General features: G+C 43.1%; 1 protein-coding gene across 5 annotated transcripts in view; it reads right to left on the bottom strand.

The window, feature by feature from the left end:
• Ano2 (anoctamin 2) overlaps positions 1-17,764 on the bottom strand; it is a 338,029-nt gene that overhangs the window by 151,677 nt on the left and 168,588 nt on the right. For all 5 annotated transcript variants that reach the window (XM_076940592.1, XM_034512071.2, XM_076940594.1 and 2 more), the window contains 3 exons: positions 15,364-15,498; positions 9,691-9,851; positions 2,429-2,511 (listed from right to left, as the gene is read on the bottom strand). In XM_076940592.1, the coding sequence (XP_076796707.1) occupies positions 2,429-2,511; positions 9,691-9,851; positions 15,364-15,498 (379 nt within the window). The remainder of the gene's footprint in view (positions 1-2,428; positions 2,512-9,690; positions 9,852-15,363; positions 15,499-17,764) is intronic.

Here is a 17,764-nt window from a genome sequence, read left to right as displayed (position 1 = left end):
ATATTTACAGACCAAGCAACATCCTGTTGAATGTAACCCTTTGCAGCTCAGGAACTAAGCTCCATGTTCTATACGCAAGCTTGGAAATAGTACATGGCTAAGGCCTAAGTTCAAAGCTGAGTGGAGAGTTTAGGTGCACTCAAATCATAGACCAACATAAGAATGTGTTGAAGACAAAGCTGAGCCTGACTTCCCTTCCCCTCATTTACACTGGCCCCAGGCAGCACATATGTGAGGCACAGGAAGGACCTCACACAGAAGCCCCACTAGAAGCATTTCCTGTGTCACAGCAAACCCAACCTCGGCCAGGTCCCACTTAACCTGCACAGAAGTTCCTCTCTCATGTGTCTCCCAGAAAGTTGCAGTGGCTTTTTGAGTTAATCAGAGAACAGGAAACTTGGCTACAGAAAAAGAAGAGTAAAACCTGATCCCACTCCTACTGGGGGCTTAGAGCAGGGATTTCAAAGACACTGCACTAACACTGATGCCTTTCTGTGTGCAAGCATGTCTGTGTGTCCTCTCCAAGGGAGAGCCAGCTTGTCTGTGGCTCACATAGGTTCCATGTGGCAGGATGCTGCTTCTCCTCTCCTTTGGAGACATCTCAGCGCTTGGCATTAGGGGTATAAGAAGTCTTTACACCCACCTCCCCATACCCAACCACATCTTCCTTTACCCTCCTTTCTTCCCTCTCTCTCCTCTCCCTCTCTGATTCCTTATTTATGCTTTGAAATCAAGAAGGACTAATAGAATGACTGTGTCCCGACTGGATCTCCCACAACTAACTTCTACAGTTCTTTCTGTTGGAAACACATCAGTCAGTGATCTCTGGAAATTACAATCGGCTCTGCTATTCTTTGCTGCCTATCTCCCAGCTAATTTTAATCTCTGGGGGTGGGGGGGGGAGGCGCAATCTATATGCATAGTTTACCTTTGCTGCAGAGTCAGTGATCGTACTGATACCAGATCTGGTGCTTAGCAGGAAGGATTGGAATGAGGTGAGTTCATTTACACATATCCAAGCATGGAATGCAGTAGGAGAGGGTACAGGCTGTTCCAACCCCCCGTTTTTTATTTTAAATTTTCTTTTTAATTTATATCTATGGGTGTTTCGCCTGCACAAGTATCTCTATGCTACATCTATGTCTGGTGCCCATGGAGGCCAGAAGAGTCAGATCTACTATAACTAGCACTACTGATGGTCACGGGCTGCCACATAGGTGATAGGAATCGAACTCAGTAAGAGTACCTAGTGCTCTTCAACACCAAGGCATGTCTCCAGACCTTGAAAGCCCATTTCAGGCAGGGAAAAGCTATATTAACATACACCTCCCTTTAGAGCACTTAATCAACATGCCCTGGATTGGTAGGTTCCATTCCACGGGCTGCCTGTACCACACAGCCCCTGCCACTTCTCAGACCATCTGTTCAAAGGCAAGTTGACTAATTATAGCATTAAAGATATGAAATGATAACATGCTACAGACTTGGGGCAACATGGGCTTGAAAACAAAACTAAATTGGAAACTTCACTTATTTTCTCTTAAAATATCAGGGCCTTACTGTAAGAGCCCAAGGCAAAGCATGTCAGTCATCATGGGACAGTAAGGAGAAGGATTATTCTCCAGGAGCCACCATAACACCTATGGCTAGCCCCCCATGTGAGTTCCCACACAGTGAAATGGTCCCTGGACCTTCCAGGTGTAGTCCCTCACTCTTACCTAAAGCACCCAGGGTACCAGAAATTCTATCTGATACTCACGTTTGTTGTTTACCCTATGAGCAACACCCAGGACTAGTAACCCTTGCAAATTTAGCTCATGAGAACCATGACTAATTTTCATGAGCTAATTTTCAAAAGAGCTGTAAAGGAAGGCTTACTTTTTAACATGCCTTAAATATCATCTACTCACAAAAAATTAAGCTTTGAAGGAATCTACCCTTTGCCCTTGGCTCATTTTCTCAGTTCACACAGTCTACTGAATCCTCACAAAGTCACTTAGTGGGTCTTTCTTTATTAGTTGCCCTAGCAACCTTCATCCATACCTCTCAAACCTCCCTACCTTGATGTTCTATAGGCTCACGGGCATTCTGACATGTCCCAGCTCTAAACCAACGATGCCCTCTTCTCTGGCTTCATGGTCTCAGTGTTACTTGCTGCCACTTGATTGTGAAGCCTGTGCCATCTCTTCTTCTAAAGTAGGCTACTGGGCTCTCTTACCTTCTCCAAACCCTAGCCCTTAACAACTCAAGGAAAGACAAAGCATTTCAACTCCCCATGGTGCATATAAACCATGACATAGCCAACAAACCATGTGAAACCAAGCCAGTGACAGGTGATGGCGAACTGTATGTGACTGCCCCACTATGTATCATTTAGTTCTAGATTAAAGAGAATTAAGGGCCCAGGGAAGTGGGCAAGAAGACTCACTTCTTCCTCTTCTATCCCAGTCAGGTCCCAAAAGTAGCCCAACCGCATCTGGAGTCTCTTCCAGTTTTCCAGAAACATGGTAGCTTAAAAAGAAGAAAAACAATCAATTATTTTTGAATTGTAGATTCTGTGTAGTCTTTTTTTTATTTTTTTTCTATTGGATATTTTATTTACATTTTGGATGTGATCCCTTTCCCTGTTCCTCACCCCCAGGAACCCCCTAACCCATCCCCCCCCTCCGCCTGCTTCTATGAGGATGTGCCCCCCACCCATCCACTCACTCCCACATCTCCACCCACGAATTCCCCCACACTGGGCATCCAGCCTTTATGGGACCAAGGATCCCACCTATGCCCGACAAGGCCATCCTTCCCTGCATATACAGCTGGAGCCATGGGTCCCTCCCTATGTGCTCCTAGGCTGGTGGTTTAGACCCTGGGAGCTCTGATTGGTTGATATTGTTGCTCTCCCAGGGAGCTGCAAACCCTTTCAGCTCCTTCAGTCTTCAGTCTTCTCCCTAACTCCTTCATTGGGAACCCCATAATCAGTTCAATGGTTAGCTGTGAGCATCCACCTCTGTATATGTCAGGCTCTGGCAGACCTCTAAGGAGACAGCTCTATCAGGCTCCTGTCAGCATGCACTTCCTGGCATCCACATCAGTGTATGACTTTGGTGACTGCATATGGGATGGATACCCAGGTGGAGCAGTCTCTGGACAGCCCCTCCTTCAGTTTCCCTCCCACACTTTGTCTCCATATTTGCTCTCATGAGTATTTTGTTACTCCTTCTAAGAAGAACCAAAGCACTTACACTTTGGTTTTCCTTCTTCATGATCTTCATGTGGTCTGTGAGTTGCATCTTGGGTATTTCGAGTTTGGGGGCTAATATCCAATTATCAGTAAGTGCATACCATGTGTGTTCTTTTGCGATTGGGTAACCTCACTCAGGATGATATTTTTCCAGTTTCATCCATATGCCTAAGAATTTCTCAAATTCATTGTTTTTAATAGCTGTGTAATATTCCATTGTGTAAATGTACCACATTTTCTGTATCCAGGTGTTGAAGGATATCTGGGTTCTTTCCAGCTTCTGGCTATTATAAATAAGGCTGCTATAAACATAGTGGAACATATATCCTTGTTATATGTTGGAGCATTTTCTGGGTATATGCCCAGGAGTGGTATAGCTGGGTCCTCAGGTGATCCTATGTCCAATTTTCTGAGGAACTGCCAGACTGATTTCCAGAGTGGTTGTTCCAGCTTGCAGTCCCACCAACAATGGAAGAGTGTTTTTCTTTCTCCACACCAGATGTGGAGGTAGTATAAAGATAATTGTGCAGGCGAAACACCCATAGACATAAATTAAAATACACTTAATAGAATTCAAATTTAAGAACTCTTATTGAAACATTAAGCTCTGTGGCTTTTGTTTAGAGCTATTCAAAATATTCTACTTCCTTGAGTACCTAGAGATACACAGTCACCTGTCACTTATGAAAGGGGAGCCATTCTGGGAGATGTATCATCTGGGGAATGACAATCTTGTCATTCATATGAATGTAATAGACCATATCTCTGTAGACAGAAGATCATTGAACAATATACTCCTAAGGGGTTATTCTGTATGTGTGGCCCTTATTGATGATCGCATTAATATAGTCATGTTACATCATAACATGACTGGATTAAAAAGACTCAGATGAACTTTTCCCCACTTCCAGATTCTGGAGAAAAAAAGACACTTATGTCAAGAAATGAAAGAAACTTTGAAGGATAAGAAAAATTTTAGATCTAAAATATCACACAAAAGCTACATGCTAGACTTGGTTGCCAGTTGACTGGCTTTGGAGGGAAGAAGACTGGGTCATGGGGGCTCAGATCTCATCAATGAGTTTGTCCACTGATGGGTCATGGGGGCTCAGATCTCATCAATGAGTTTGTCCACTGATGGGTTCATAATGTTATGATCTATTGAATTATGATAGAATTGTGGGAGAAGAGTTATGATAGAAATTATGATACAGGAGGAAATTGGTCCCTCAGGTATATTCACAGGGACAACATCTTGTCCCCAGCTCCCCTAATCCTTCTCTTTGTCCTTGCTTCCTTGGCCACCATGAGAGGAGAAGCCTCCACCACATACTTTTACTACCATGACATTCCTTTTTTCCTTTGGTCCAAAGCAATGAAGCCAGCGACTATGGGCTCAAACCTCTGAAACCACAAGCTTAAGCAAACACCGTTTCCTTCAAGTTGAATGGGAAGCTGACTTACACAAGGGTTTGTAGTTTCTCTAATAAGCCTCATCATGCCTGTGCAGATCGTTAATGCCTGGAACTTAGTCATCACTCTCAACTCTCCCCCACCCAATTTACATAAGCCCTGCTCTCACTTTCTTACAAGAAAATCTCTCCTGTTTAGAGTAAGCACCAGTCAGCTTCTAACTTTTGAGAGATACCCAAGCCACACTAAAATATCTGCACTGAACAAAGCCCTTTAGACACCAGGATAGGTTTGCTGCTGGGATATTCATCATATAAGGCACGAATCAATCACAGCCTTAGGAACAACATAGGCCAAAAGCTGTGGGCCTCCAGAGAGGAAAGCCAGCTACAGGAGGAGGCATCTGAGGTGGATTCTATCAATGGATTCTGGCAATGACAACATGGTAGGCAGTGGAAAAATGAATTCCCCTGACTAAACTCATGGATTTTTAAAAATTAATCATTTCATTCATTTACACTTCAAATGATATTCCTCTTCCCAGTTACCTCTCCACAAATCCTCCATCCCATCCCGCCTCTCCTCCATCCCTTTTTCCTCTATGAGGGTGCTCCTCCACCCACTCACCCACTCCTGCCTCACCAATTTAGCATTGCCCTACACTGGGGCATCAAACCTCCACAGAACCAAGGGCCTCTCCTCTCACTGATGTCAGATAAGGCCATTCTCTGCTACATATATATCTGACGTCATGGCTCCCTCCATGAATACGCTTTGGTTGGTGGTTTAGTCCCTAGAAGCTCTGGGAGGTCCAGTTAGTTGATACTGTTCTTCCTATGGGATTGCAATTTCCTTCAGCTCCTTCAGTCCTTCCCCTAGCTCGTCCACTGGGGTCCCCGGGCTCAGTCCGATGGTTGACTGTGATTGTGGCACCTGTATTGGTCATGGATCTTTAAGCTCTCAGCGCTCTCTGGATACCTAGCTCAGACCTTATCTGGACCTCTTCCATCGTTTACCAACATGCCTCACACCCACACTGCTGCTCTATTCACTTTCCGTCCCTTCCACATCCAACACCCCATCCCCATCTCACCCTACAGGTTCTTCTTTCACCCCATCCTGGCCCCGCCCAAGTCACTCTTCCTTCCACAATCCTATCTCCGTATGTCTGGACACCTACAAAAGGAAGGGATGTGACTGTCCCCAGAATCATCTCTCTAGCTCTGCATTGTCCATGCTGCCAGCCAGGTGCCCCTCACCACACACCATGATGGGTTTCCAGCTGCCATTTCAGGTCTGTGGTGCTGTGACTGATTAAAAATGCTCCCCGAGATCCCAACCATCTGTATTTGACTCATGCACATCACAGAACCAAGCATAATCTTGTGCAGGCTAAACATGCAGCTACTGAAAGGTACATGTGTTTGCTTGCAGTTACATCACATTGCCACCGTGCGTAGTTCTCTCCCATGAACTTGAAGCTTTTGTTCCTGTGAGTGCCTCTTCCCTCCTGAGACTGACTTTGGCCTGGGGACACTGTCCTGTTACTCTCTGCAGTGCCTGCAGAAGACGTACCTAGGGCAGGGCAGGACTCGGAGTGCTGATCAACTAGCCTCTCTCTATGGAAGGAGAGAGGCCGACTGTGAACATGCAGAAGAGAAGCCAGAGAATAATGAGCAGAGGTGTCCTTCAAGGGAGGACAGGCCAGTTCACTCTGAATACAACACCTATGCAAGGGACTAAGCTATCTGCTTCACACACAAGACTCATCCTAATACTTCAGTGAGTGTTATTTCACCCAGGAGAGGACACCACTTAGGCAGCATGCCTAAAGTAACAAGGCACCACCGTGGCTAAAGAGCACTGGCTTCAGGGAGCACTTAGTAAAAATGAACCTTGAGTCCACTCTTGTTAAAACAAAATTAAAAAGATACCACTTGTAACTTCAGGACCTTCGCTTTTACTAGTAACAGAAACAGAAGCCTGTGGAAATTCTGCCACTGAGGTGCAGAGCTGCAAACAACTCCAAATTAGTCTGTTCATGGAAGCAGGGATGGGTGGTCTTATCAGCCTGCTCTGTCGTCACTCTGATCACAAAGCTCTGGCTTTGTGATGTCACACCACTGGCAAGGAACATGGTTTGAAGACAGTCTAACTGTCGCACAGCCTTCTCGGCCTCTCTTCAGAGCTATGAGCCTAGCTCTTTCCCATTGCTGTTTGGACTCTGTTCTTTCACTAGAGTGTTCTGAGCTGAGTGTTCTGACAGGTGGGGACTCTGCAGACTAGTGTCTTCATGATGCAAGCATCTTCATCTCACTGTCACCTGACCTGAGCCTCTCTCTCTGCTCAGAACTGCTCCTTTCCATCCCATTCCTGGCAAGCCTGGGCCACCCGACACTGCGCCACTAATCATAATAATCATGGTAATGAGAGGCATTACTATAATTTTTAATTGTAATTTGTAGGCAATCATGCCTAAGGCACTTGGCTGCTCCACCTAAATACATAATCACATAAAACACAGCAAGGCTGCTAAAAAAAAAAAAAAAAAAAAAAAAAAAAAAAAGTCTTTCCCTACACCAGAAAGCCCTGATACAATCCCAGCTCTATGTACTTTCTGAGGTGGGGGCAATAAATAATTGAGACTCTGTTTACTGAGGATACTGAACACAGACCATGGGCAGTTGTTGGAGCATGAGTCTGTGAAATGTAGCTGGACAACCTCACTTTGCTGCAGGGAGGGGTGTGTCTCAGGAAAGTTCATGGGAGACCTCGGCCCAGGCTTTAAAGTGAGAGCAACTCCACAGGGTTAGAATCAATAAATAAGACGAATGAATGGGAACTCAGTTTGTACTAAATCCAAAACTGACTATGTAGTCTGGGTTCCTGATTGGTTCAATGTTATCTCAGGGAAGTTCCAACATACTACGCTGGGCAGGGGACAGAGGTACACATGCTGTGCTGGGACACAGATGCCTGTGGTTTCCCAGGCAGAGCTGATCTTGACTTTTTTCCTGCTGATTGAAAAACCCCAAAGCTACAGGTCTCAAGCCCCACCTCCACCTATAGGCTACTATTTTGAAGGGCTGCCCAGGTACTTCTGGGAGTCCCTTGAGATTAAAAGCTAGAGTGCCCTCTGGAGGCATTTTGTGGCAATCTGGCAATACACAATCATTCCAGACAAGCTTTGTCTCAGCCCAAGAGATCCCAGGGAATGGGGGAAATCAGTTTCTATTCCCAAAATTCGGAATAGGTTCCTCTTCCTCCTCCTCTCCCTCTTCCTCCTTTCCTCTTCCTCTTCCTCTCCCTCCTCCTTCTCTCCCTTCTCCTCCTCCTCTTCTCCCTCCTTCCCTCCCTTCTCCTCTTCCTCTCCCTCCTCTTTCTCTCCCTCCTCCTTCCCCTCCTCCTCTCCCTTCTCCTCCTCTTTCTCTTCTTCCTCTTCTTCTTCCTCTTCCTCATCCTTTTCTTCCTCCTCCTTTCCCTCCTCCTCCTTCTCCTCCTCTTCCTCCCCATCCCCTCCTCTTTGTCGTCCTCCTTCTTTCCTTATCTTTTAGGAATCTGACTCAGGACCCACCATGGCAGGTTCTCCAGCCTCTGATATGGTAGGAATAAATCAGTAGGCTCTGCAGCAGGACTGTGGTCTGTTAAGCGGATCCAGTGGACAGACATGGTCCTTCACTTTCACCAGTGAGTACAAACCAGGTGGTGACTAAATGGACTAAAACATGTTGACTTGCTCTCTTTCTGAATACACAAGGGTTACCCAGTTTGTAGGAATATATACAGATAGATATAAATAGATATAGATTAGATCTAGATACAGATATAGAGATAGAGATACAGAGATATTGTGTGTGTGCATGGGTGTGTGTGGTCTGTGGTATGTTGTGTGATGTGGTGTGTCTATATGTATGTGGTTATGTTTGTGTGGTGTCTGTATGTGTGTGTATGTTTATATATACATGTGGGGTGTATGTGTTACGTGTGTGTAGTGTGTGTTATGTGTATGGTATGGTGTATGTGTGTATGTGTGTGTGTGTATATATATACATATGAGGTATGTGTGTATGGTGTGTGTGGTGTGGTGTGATGTGTCTATCTACATGTTCTGTAGTGTGTATGTCTGTGTGTATGTATGGTGTGTGGTGTTGTGGTGTGTGAGTGTGGTGTGTAGTGTGTATGTCTGTATATGTGGTGTGTGTGTGTCTGTGTGGTGTGTACATATGTGTGGGGGTGTGTATGTGCTATGTATGGTGTTTGAGATGTAGTATGATGTGTCTATCTGTCTGTGTGTTCTGTAGTATGTATGTCTGTATGTGTAGTGTATGTCTGTATGTGTATGTGTAGTGAGTGTGAGTGTGATCTGTCTGTGTAATGTGTGGTGTGTGAGTGTAGTGTGTATATATGTAGGGTATGTGTGTAGGGTGGTGTGTGTGTATGTGTGTAGGGTGATGTGTGTGTGTGTGTGTGTGTGTTTATGTGTTCAGATAAGCACAGTGCAGAGCAAGTTAGCCGTGCTGAGACTCCAGGGAGAATGTAGGAAGGGAAAATGAAAGAACTGTTTGCTCTTTCTTTTACAAATACCTTTAGTGAGAATATTGAAAACACCACTTTTGCATTAAATAAAATCTGCTCAGTCTACACTCGGGTACAGAAAACAAAACATGGAACCTGAAAGTCAGGAGAGCAAATTTCAGCCCATCATAACATCAACTACCTCTCACTAAGGCACACACCAGCATTCATCTCTGTACTGCACCCTCCCTATGGCTTCACATAGTGAAGGAAATGCACCAAGTGCCTTATGGGTTGCCAGCAGGTTTTAGAACACATACAGGTTCAAATTCCCACATCAACATTATTCCTCTAAGAGAGGACATCGAGAGCCATGAAGGATATTCCAATTTCCTTTCATACATATTACCAAAGAAGGCATAAAATACTGAATTAAATAAATTGAAGGCTACAGCCTTCAAATCCTGGCCACTGTGCCTGTTAAAGGACAGTCCCCATTGAGCAGACACTGTGATGACACTTACCCCACAGAGCCATGAAGATGGAAAAGAAGACGGTGGCTGGATTGTCAAACAGATGACTGGCCCGTGCGGTCCCACAGGCTGAGCTGAGGTTCCAATAGTCACAGGACTTGTCACACAGGGGACACATGGTGAAGGCATTCTGGTGGTCACACATCTCTTTGCTGCGGTGACAGAGGTAGAAGGATCAGGGCTATGTTTACTCTCATCAAAAGGTAAGGAAAAATGAGGGAGCCAACATTGGAGGAAGAAGGTAGCTCTCTATCGCTATAAACTTTCCAGAAAGGTAACGAGCATCTTAGAACATTGAAAGATCACCTCAGAGGTCTGTGCACTGATGATGCCTGAGGAAACCTTCTCAGGATGTGCTACATCTATATGGTTGGTAGAAGACACACACAGCTGTGAATAATGCACCACACTGAGGTTGGATTGCCTTCCTTCTTCAAGTACAGGTGTCTGTCGTTTTATACCCTACTGGACTGCCTTACAAATGTGCGACCTAGTCCCAAGCAGAAACAAACATGAGCACGTGATGCGATCAGGATAAACCTGAGCCTCTCGAGGAAGTGTGTGAGGAACAATGTTCAGAACCATGTAAGAAGGTGCTTTTCCACCATCAGTGTCTGTAACCGATTGTGGAATGAAGACGAATAACTTCAGCCTACTGAGGATTATGACAACTGTGGAACAGGATTGGGAAGCCTAAAGGGGAAAGTGAATCCTTCCAAGGATGAGATTCTCTTACATGGAGAAGGAAGCGAGAGCCAAGTGGCTCTAATGGCCCTGTGTGTGAACCCATTATAAATACACTTCTATTTAATAGACTGGTGCGTATATTCAAAATTCACTGAGTAATGCTGGCGCCAACACTCTAAGGCACTTACAGACACTCACAAACAAGAAGCAAAGAATTACCATCGCTGGATGACTTCCTCAATATTCCTCTATTATCAAATACTAGGAGGAAAAATGGACTCATTGCTCTTGTACGAAGCACTCCCTCCGCAGACATAGGTGAATAGTTAGGCTGGTGGTTCGGGGACAAAGGGTGGAGAGCTCGGCTTGGGACTTTCCTGCAAATAAGTCTTTAGCCTTTCTCAACCCCCAGTGGGAGCGACACTGTTGAGGAAGCAAGGGATCCCTCCTGGACCCCACAGCTGTGTTCACTACAGAAAGAGGCAGAAGGGGGCACTGGAGAGCACAGCTTATTAGGGCCCTGGAAGCCACTGTCCCCTGGGAGTTTCCTCAGCCTGATGAATAAAACAAGAGATCCCATGGAACCTGGGAAGCCAAGGGTGCCCATGATTATTTCTCCTTGTGAATGCAGTTGGAGAGTGGAGATTCACAACAGCTGCTTTCTCTCAAGTCCCAGCTTCCAGGCTTCTGTCTTTAATGGGTTTAGTCTCCAGCAGGGAAAGCCTTCTTTGTCAGAGTATAAAAAGCCTGGTTCTCCTAGGAGAAATGCCCTTGCCCTACTCACTCGCTGCTGAACCCTCCATTGGCAAGTGCCAATAAACATCCCTTGCCCACATCAACATTAACTGGTGATATCTTAGCCACACATTCAGTGCCGGTCCCATGTCTTCATAATGAAGTTAATTTCAGCCTTCTGGACTCCGCAAACCATCACCACACAATTAGAAAGTGTTGCTACTTGGTTAACTCGATTAAAGAAAATGGATTTAACCAGAAAAGAATTTGTCTTTGTCGATGCAAATAGAGAGCTCTGACTTGCAGCCATGTCTAAGAGCATGTGTACCTCACACTGCCCTCCGTGGGTGTGCACTGGAGACTTTTGTTTGTCCTGCTTTATGTACTCAATGCCAGGGAGAAATGATCCCACTCAGTTAATCTTATCTAAAGCTTATCAATGCCAGAAGATCAGGAATAAAATATTATTAGCATTATCAACCAAAATGGTACAAAGCATTTTAAATAGATGCACTGTGCCAATTACCCATCTTTTTAAAAAAGGCAAAAGCAGGTACCTGTCAATTATTTGCACAAAATAATAACATGGATTCTTCTCAGGTCACTTGAAGTCAGAATGCTTGATATATATATTGGGGGGATTGATGCAAGCAATTTTAAGAGAATTTTGAAAAAATAATCAATACTGGGATGGCATGAAAAGGGCTGTATGTCTTGAAACAGGTTGCTTGTAGACAGGCTGAACCATGAGGAAGCCTAGTCAGATGAAAATAATTTATTATTTATGTACCAGATTCATTTTAAAAGATCCCAGATTTCTAGTGAGAAGTAATTGAGGCTATGAATCAAGTGGTTATTTCTCCAATCCATCATTTCTTTCTAGAAAGAATAGGAAGATTGACAAATAGCCTGCCAATCAACCAAATCTAGACTCTGGTTCTTAGAAGTGGATGAATGAGCATGGTTAGGGATTCAAGACCTGCCAACACAAAGCTGAGAGGCACAGAGAGGCAGCCATTTTCCAGGACATCTAGACAAAACATCTGATCCTAAGGCCTCGGAGCTGAAGTGACCAACTACCTTTTCCAATATGGTTTGATTTCATCAGCCATTTTTAGAATGTGCCCACCTTCCTCCACCATGTAACCGATTAGAAAAAGAAACTGATGCCTCAGGGGCAACACCCTCTGGGTGTACCAGGACCATGTGGAAGTATTGCCACTCAAATCTCTTATATAAAACACTTAGGAATGAAAGTGATTACAGTTTCCCAGGAGCGGTGTGACTTTTCTGGTTTTGATGCTCTAGTCGGGTTGTACCAAACATGAGCGCTGGGGTAGCTAGGTGAAGAGCCACTAAGGTCCCCTGTGCTTCACAATCACAGGGCTCTGATTTTTTAAAACAAAAAATATCTTAAATCAGAACATAGTGAATTCCAGGCTTCATAGAAAAATTAGCAATCTCTAAGAAGATCCCCCAAGTAGGGTGTTTTCTTAGCAGATGACAATAGACTGAAACTGTGATCAACAGCAAGGGAAACTTCAGAGGTTATAGCAACACTTGGGGATTGAAAAATATACACTTAAGCAATCATTAGGTCATCATTTGATTATCACGGAAAACTTAAAAAGTTTCTATCGGTAAATGGAAATGGAAAAACAGCCCAGAAAACGGAGAATCTGAGAGACTGCAAAAGTAACATGAGGACGGAAGCTCAAAGCAATACATGCCTACCATATAAAACCAGATCAATCTTAAGTAAATAACAGGAAAACGAGTCTCAAGACCTTAGAAATAGGAACAACTCAAACCCCCAGTTGTCCGTGGGAATGAAATGATGCAGACGGGAACAGAAATGAGCAGACATGCACTAAAAGAACAACACTACAGAACAAAGAGGAGCTGGTTCATCAAAAACTCGATTCAGCAGCCTTCAGCCAAAATAAAGAAAAGGAAGAGAAGATAATCTAGACAATTAAAATAGCAGGAGAAAGGAGGATATTATACCACTGAATAGCCTGTGGAGGATTGTGTATCTTGAACTTAGTGTATTATTCACCCAGTGAGCCCACCCCTCCCCCCAGTGCTTATGTTCCCTCCAATTCAAGTGCAGTTTTAATGCCATGCAGGTTTAGTCACCCTCTGCTACGTGGGGTTCTTAAGCTAGTCTAGGCTGAGGCCTGTTTGCAAAACCACAAAATTCAACAATGAATAAGAAAAGCAACAGCTAAATGGAAACATATAGAAATATATACTGAGTCGGGAGGCTGGAAAGATGGCTCAGCCGCCTGAGCCCTGCTGCTCTCCCAGAAGACCTCAGTTCAGTTCCCAGCACCCAGTTTAAGTTAGTTAAAAACTAGTAAATCCAGATCCAGGAAATCTGGTGGCCCCTTCTGGACTCTGCACATATATGCCAGCATATACACACATACACATACACATACACATACACATACACATACACATACACATACACATACACATACACATACACATACACATACACATACACATACACATACACATACACATGCACCTGTGTGTACATGTGCCCATACCCAAAGGTAACAAGCATGTATAACAAAATGTAAAAAATAAAATAGAACTAAAACTATCACTTAGTCCAGCTATGCTCGCCTCTGTGTGTGTGTGTGTGTGTGTGTGTGTGTGTGTGTGTGTAGGTGTGTGAATTTGACCAAGAGAATACAGTTAAGAAGTCTTAGGGCAGAATAAGTAACTAAGATAAAACTAAAGACACAGAAAACCAATCCAATGAAAATACACCAATTTCTCAAATCTAGGGAAAGCAATGGACACATAATCACGACATATATTTAGAATCCCTGATAAACAGGGTCAGACAAGAACTCAGGGACACATTATAGTCAGAATGTCAACTAGAACCATTAAAAACTGCAATACAAAGCCACCAATGCAAACACAAATGTGTGAGTGTGTGTGTGTGCGTGTGTGTTGCACATGCTTCCGTGTAGACTCAGCTTCACAGTATAAGAACGTCATGGACATTTCTAGCCAGAAATCCACACTCCTGTCTCTTACACCAACTTAGCTTTGCTCTGCACACTGGCAGTGCTAGCTCCAGGTTGTTTTGTAAGTCCCTCTCAACAGTGAGCATGGAAAGACCACCCTCCTGGTTCCTCTCACTAGGGAACACTATTTACTCCACAACTTCAGTTCTCAGTCCTTTCTTTAGGATGGCCATCACATCCCCCACTACCACAGCCAACTACAGTGGGCATTTATAGTGTCTTCCCAGTGTCCTTAATTTGTCTTGTTTCTGACAACACAGCATATTGACACACAACTGACTGAGTCGCACTGCCACAATTGGTCCCATCTCCAATTAAGACAAACTGAGCCAAGAGAACTTTTAACTTTAACACACAGCACTAGGGAGATGGCTTGGTGAACTGTGTGGCCATGTAGGTTCTACAGTTGTTTTAGGTTTTGTGTTTTGCTTTTTAGTGGTTGTTGTTGGTGTGTTCTTTTTCTAAACTTTGTTGTTTCCTGCTTTGTTCTCACTGTGTACCGTAGGCTGATATCAAATTCACTATATATCACCAAGCATAGCCTCAAAATCTTAACAATCCTCCTGCCTTGGTCTCCCAAGTGATACTGAAATTGGATATAGTCACACAATGCACACAATTAATGTGTAATGTCACTAGCAATTTATAAGTATTTTTGTTCTTCATAGTCCTCCTCTTTCCCATAAGGATTAGCCTTGGTTTTCTTGGCTCTGTTATAAGCCCAACCACATGGTCTGCTGTGTCCTGCAGTTCCTGACCTTCTGAGCCATAGCATGGTCCTTCCTTGCAGGCACTTCCTAGACAGCATTATGTGTCTTCAATGTGTGACCACATGGACATGTGACCTATATCCAATGATATTGTATGCACTCTGACCTGGATTTTATGGGAAGCCAAAAGGGGACAAAAACCATTTATCTGGCACAACTCTTTTCCATGGGTGTCATTTGCCTGTCACAGCAGGTGACAGCCACAAGGAACAGACTGACCATGGCAACCAGCAGGGCTCTGCAACCTCTAGACTCTGAAGCTCCCAGATCCAACTCTGGAGAGTAGTTACATGTGTGGGAAGGAATGGAGGACAAAGAGGAAGGACTTTGGAAAGAGCTGAGTGAAATATACTTGCAACGAGGGCAAAACTCCAAACTTTGACTACATGGGAGCATTCTCTCTAAAACGGTAAGTGACATACCTGGGAATATCTTCCTCGATTGTTGCACATCCATAAAGAAACACAATCACTCCAATGACAGAAGATGGGATCAGGAATGATGTATACAACCCCAGCCAAGCAAAATATAGCCCAATTTTCTCTCCAAAGTACTTTCTGGAAAACCAAGAAAGAAAAGAAAATGAAACACTTATTAAGAACATCATATACTCTCCATATTTCTTTTTGTTCTATGACTCAGAATAGGTTGGCAAAAATAGTCACTATTTTTGTAATGAATTCAAAGGGGAAAAGACTATAGGGTAAGGGACCTCTGCACAAAAACTCAACAACTCATCTTGGCCGAAATGAAGTGCATTCCTCTGGACTCACACATACACATCAGAATTGGCCATTTGTGGGAGGTAGAGACCTACAAGAAAGAACACAGCCCTAACAGCAAACCAAAAATATACCACAAGTTTCAGCACCCTCACGAATACAAATAGCACATTAGTATTTTAGATCCATAGTGCTCAACCCACAGAAAGGTGTACATTAAAAAAACTCACTTAAGGAAGTATATAAATCATATTTGTAGGCATGTGTGCCAACATACACAAACAAACATACATGTATTTAAACAACGACTAAAAGAAATTCAGTAAAATGTTTGTAAAGGTTTCCTTGGGTGGGTGGTTTTTATTTCTTTATTTTCTGGACCACTTGATTTAGGCAGACTAATATACAAAAAGCTATAAATATCCAAGTTATCTGGCAAGGCAGGCCACAACATATTCCTTGCCTCTAAATATGTTGCTCCTTTTGATCCGTTCTTAAATATATTTTTCTCTTGGGTTGAGGATGCTTAGCATAAAAGAGCTATGCTCTTAGCAAAACTCTCTTTATACTCCAAAGTGTTATGTAATGGGTCTCTAGAGCAGTGGTTCTCAACCTTCCTAATCCTGTTACCCTCTAATACAGTTCCTCATGTTGTGGTGACCTTTGACCATAAAATTAGTTTTGTTCCTACTTTATAACTGTAATTGTGCTACTGTTACAAAACATAATGTAAATATCTGATATGCAAATGTTCTTAGGCATCCTATGTGAAAAGGTTATTTGACCCTCTTCCTAAAGGGATTGGGGCCCACAGGTTGAGAACTACTGTTCTAGAGCTTATACATACATACTACGTATATAAAGCTTCACACCCTTTGATTGACATCTTCTGTTTTCCCCTCAATATAGGTCTTGTAACTACAATCTCACACTCAGGTACTACATGTCCTGTAATAGTAAATCTCTCATAAAAGTGACGTCACATAGTGTTTACACTCCTGTGCCTGGCTTATTTCACTTAGCATAGTGTCCTCCAGTTCTAGCCATATTGTCACAAATGGCAGAACTTCTTCCTCTTATCATGCACCACACATTACCTGTGCATCTGTGGATGGATACTTGGATTGTTTCTACTTTGGGGCAAGAGTGGGTTATTGAACTGTGAGCAAGGGTGTGAGCATTTCTCTTCAAGTACTTAACCTCAAATTCTTGAAATATATATATATATATATATATATATATATATATATATATATATATATATCCAAAGGTGGGATTGCTGCATCAAATGGTAACTCAGTTTTTAGAGAAATATCCATATTATTTCAACAATGGTTTCTACAGTGTGCTTTCCACCACCAGCTATCTCTACCTAGCCATCTGTCTTATCGTTTGATATTAGCCATCCTAACAATTATCAAGGAATATCTCAGCCTGCCTTTGCTTCATATGGCTCTGATGACTAATGATAAAACATTTATTTTTATTGACTATTTGCATGTTTTCTTTGGCGAAGTGGTTATTTAATTTTCTTCCATGTTTAAGTGGGGTTTTAATGTTCTAGGTTCTCTCTCTCTCTCTCTCTCTCTCTCTCTCTCTCTCTCTCTCTCTCTCCCTTTCTTCATGTTAAAGTGGGTTTTAAATTTTCTAGGTTCTTTCTCCCTCCCTCCCTTCCCCCCTTTTTGAGCTAAAAGATTTTCTTGAACATGGGTCCTTTACCAGAAATTTGGTTTATAAATACTTCCTCTCATTCTTTTTTTTAAAGAATACAAAGTAAGGAAACAGAGATTTATTCAAAGTAGCCACATTAAGAAGAGAGACAAAATGATCCAGAAAACTCCTATAGCCCATCTTTGGGGTGCTGACATGAGTCAGAACGAGAACACATTTTAGGCTGATAGAATTCTATTTGTCTACTTTTGTTTTTATTGCCTAAGTGCAGTCTCTGTGAGATTACCCCCACATAGTCTTTAATAGTTCCAGTGTGTCAGGTTTTACATGTAGACCTTCAACACATTTGAGTTGATTTTGTACAATGTACAAATGAAATACCTAAGCATGAAAGTAGCCAAGGAGCAAAAGACACACGGAAAACTTTAAA

The sequence above is a fragment of the Arvicanthis niloticus genome, chromosome 9, assembly GCF_011762505.2.
Source record: "Arvicanthis niloticus isolate mArvNil1 chromosome 9, mArvNil1.pat.X, whole genome shotgun sequence".
NCBI classification, from domain to species: domain Eukaryota; kingdom Metazoa; phylum Chordata; class Mammalia; order Rodentia; family Muridae; genus Arvicanthis; species Arvicanthis niloticus.
The sequence above is the reverse complement of the archived record's forward strand: the minus strand, read 5'-3'. Positions and strand labels throughout refer to the sequence as shown.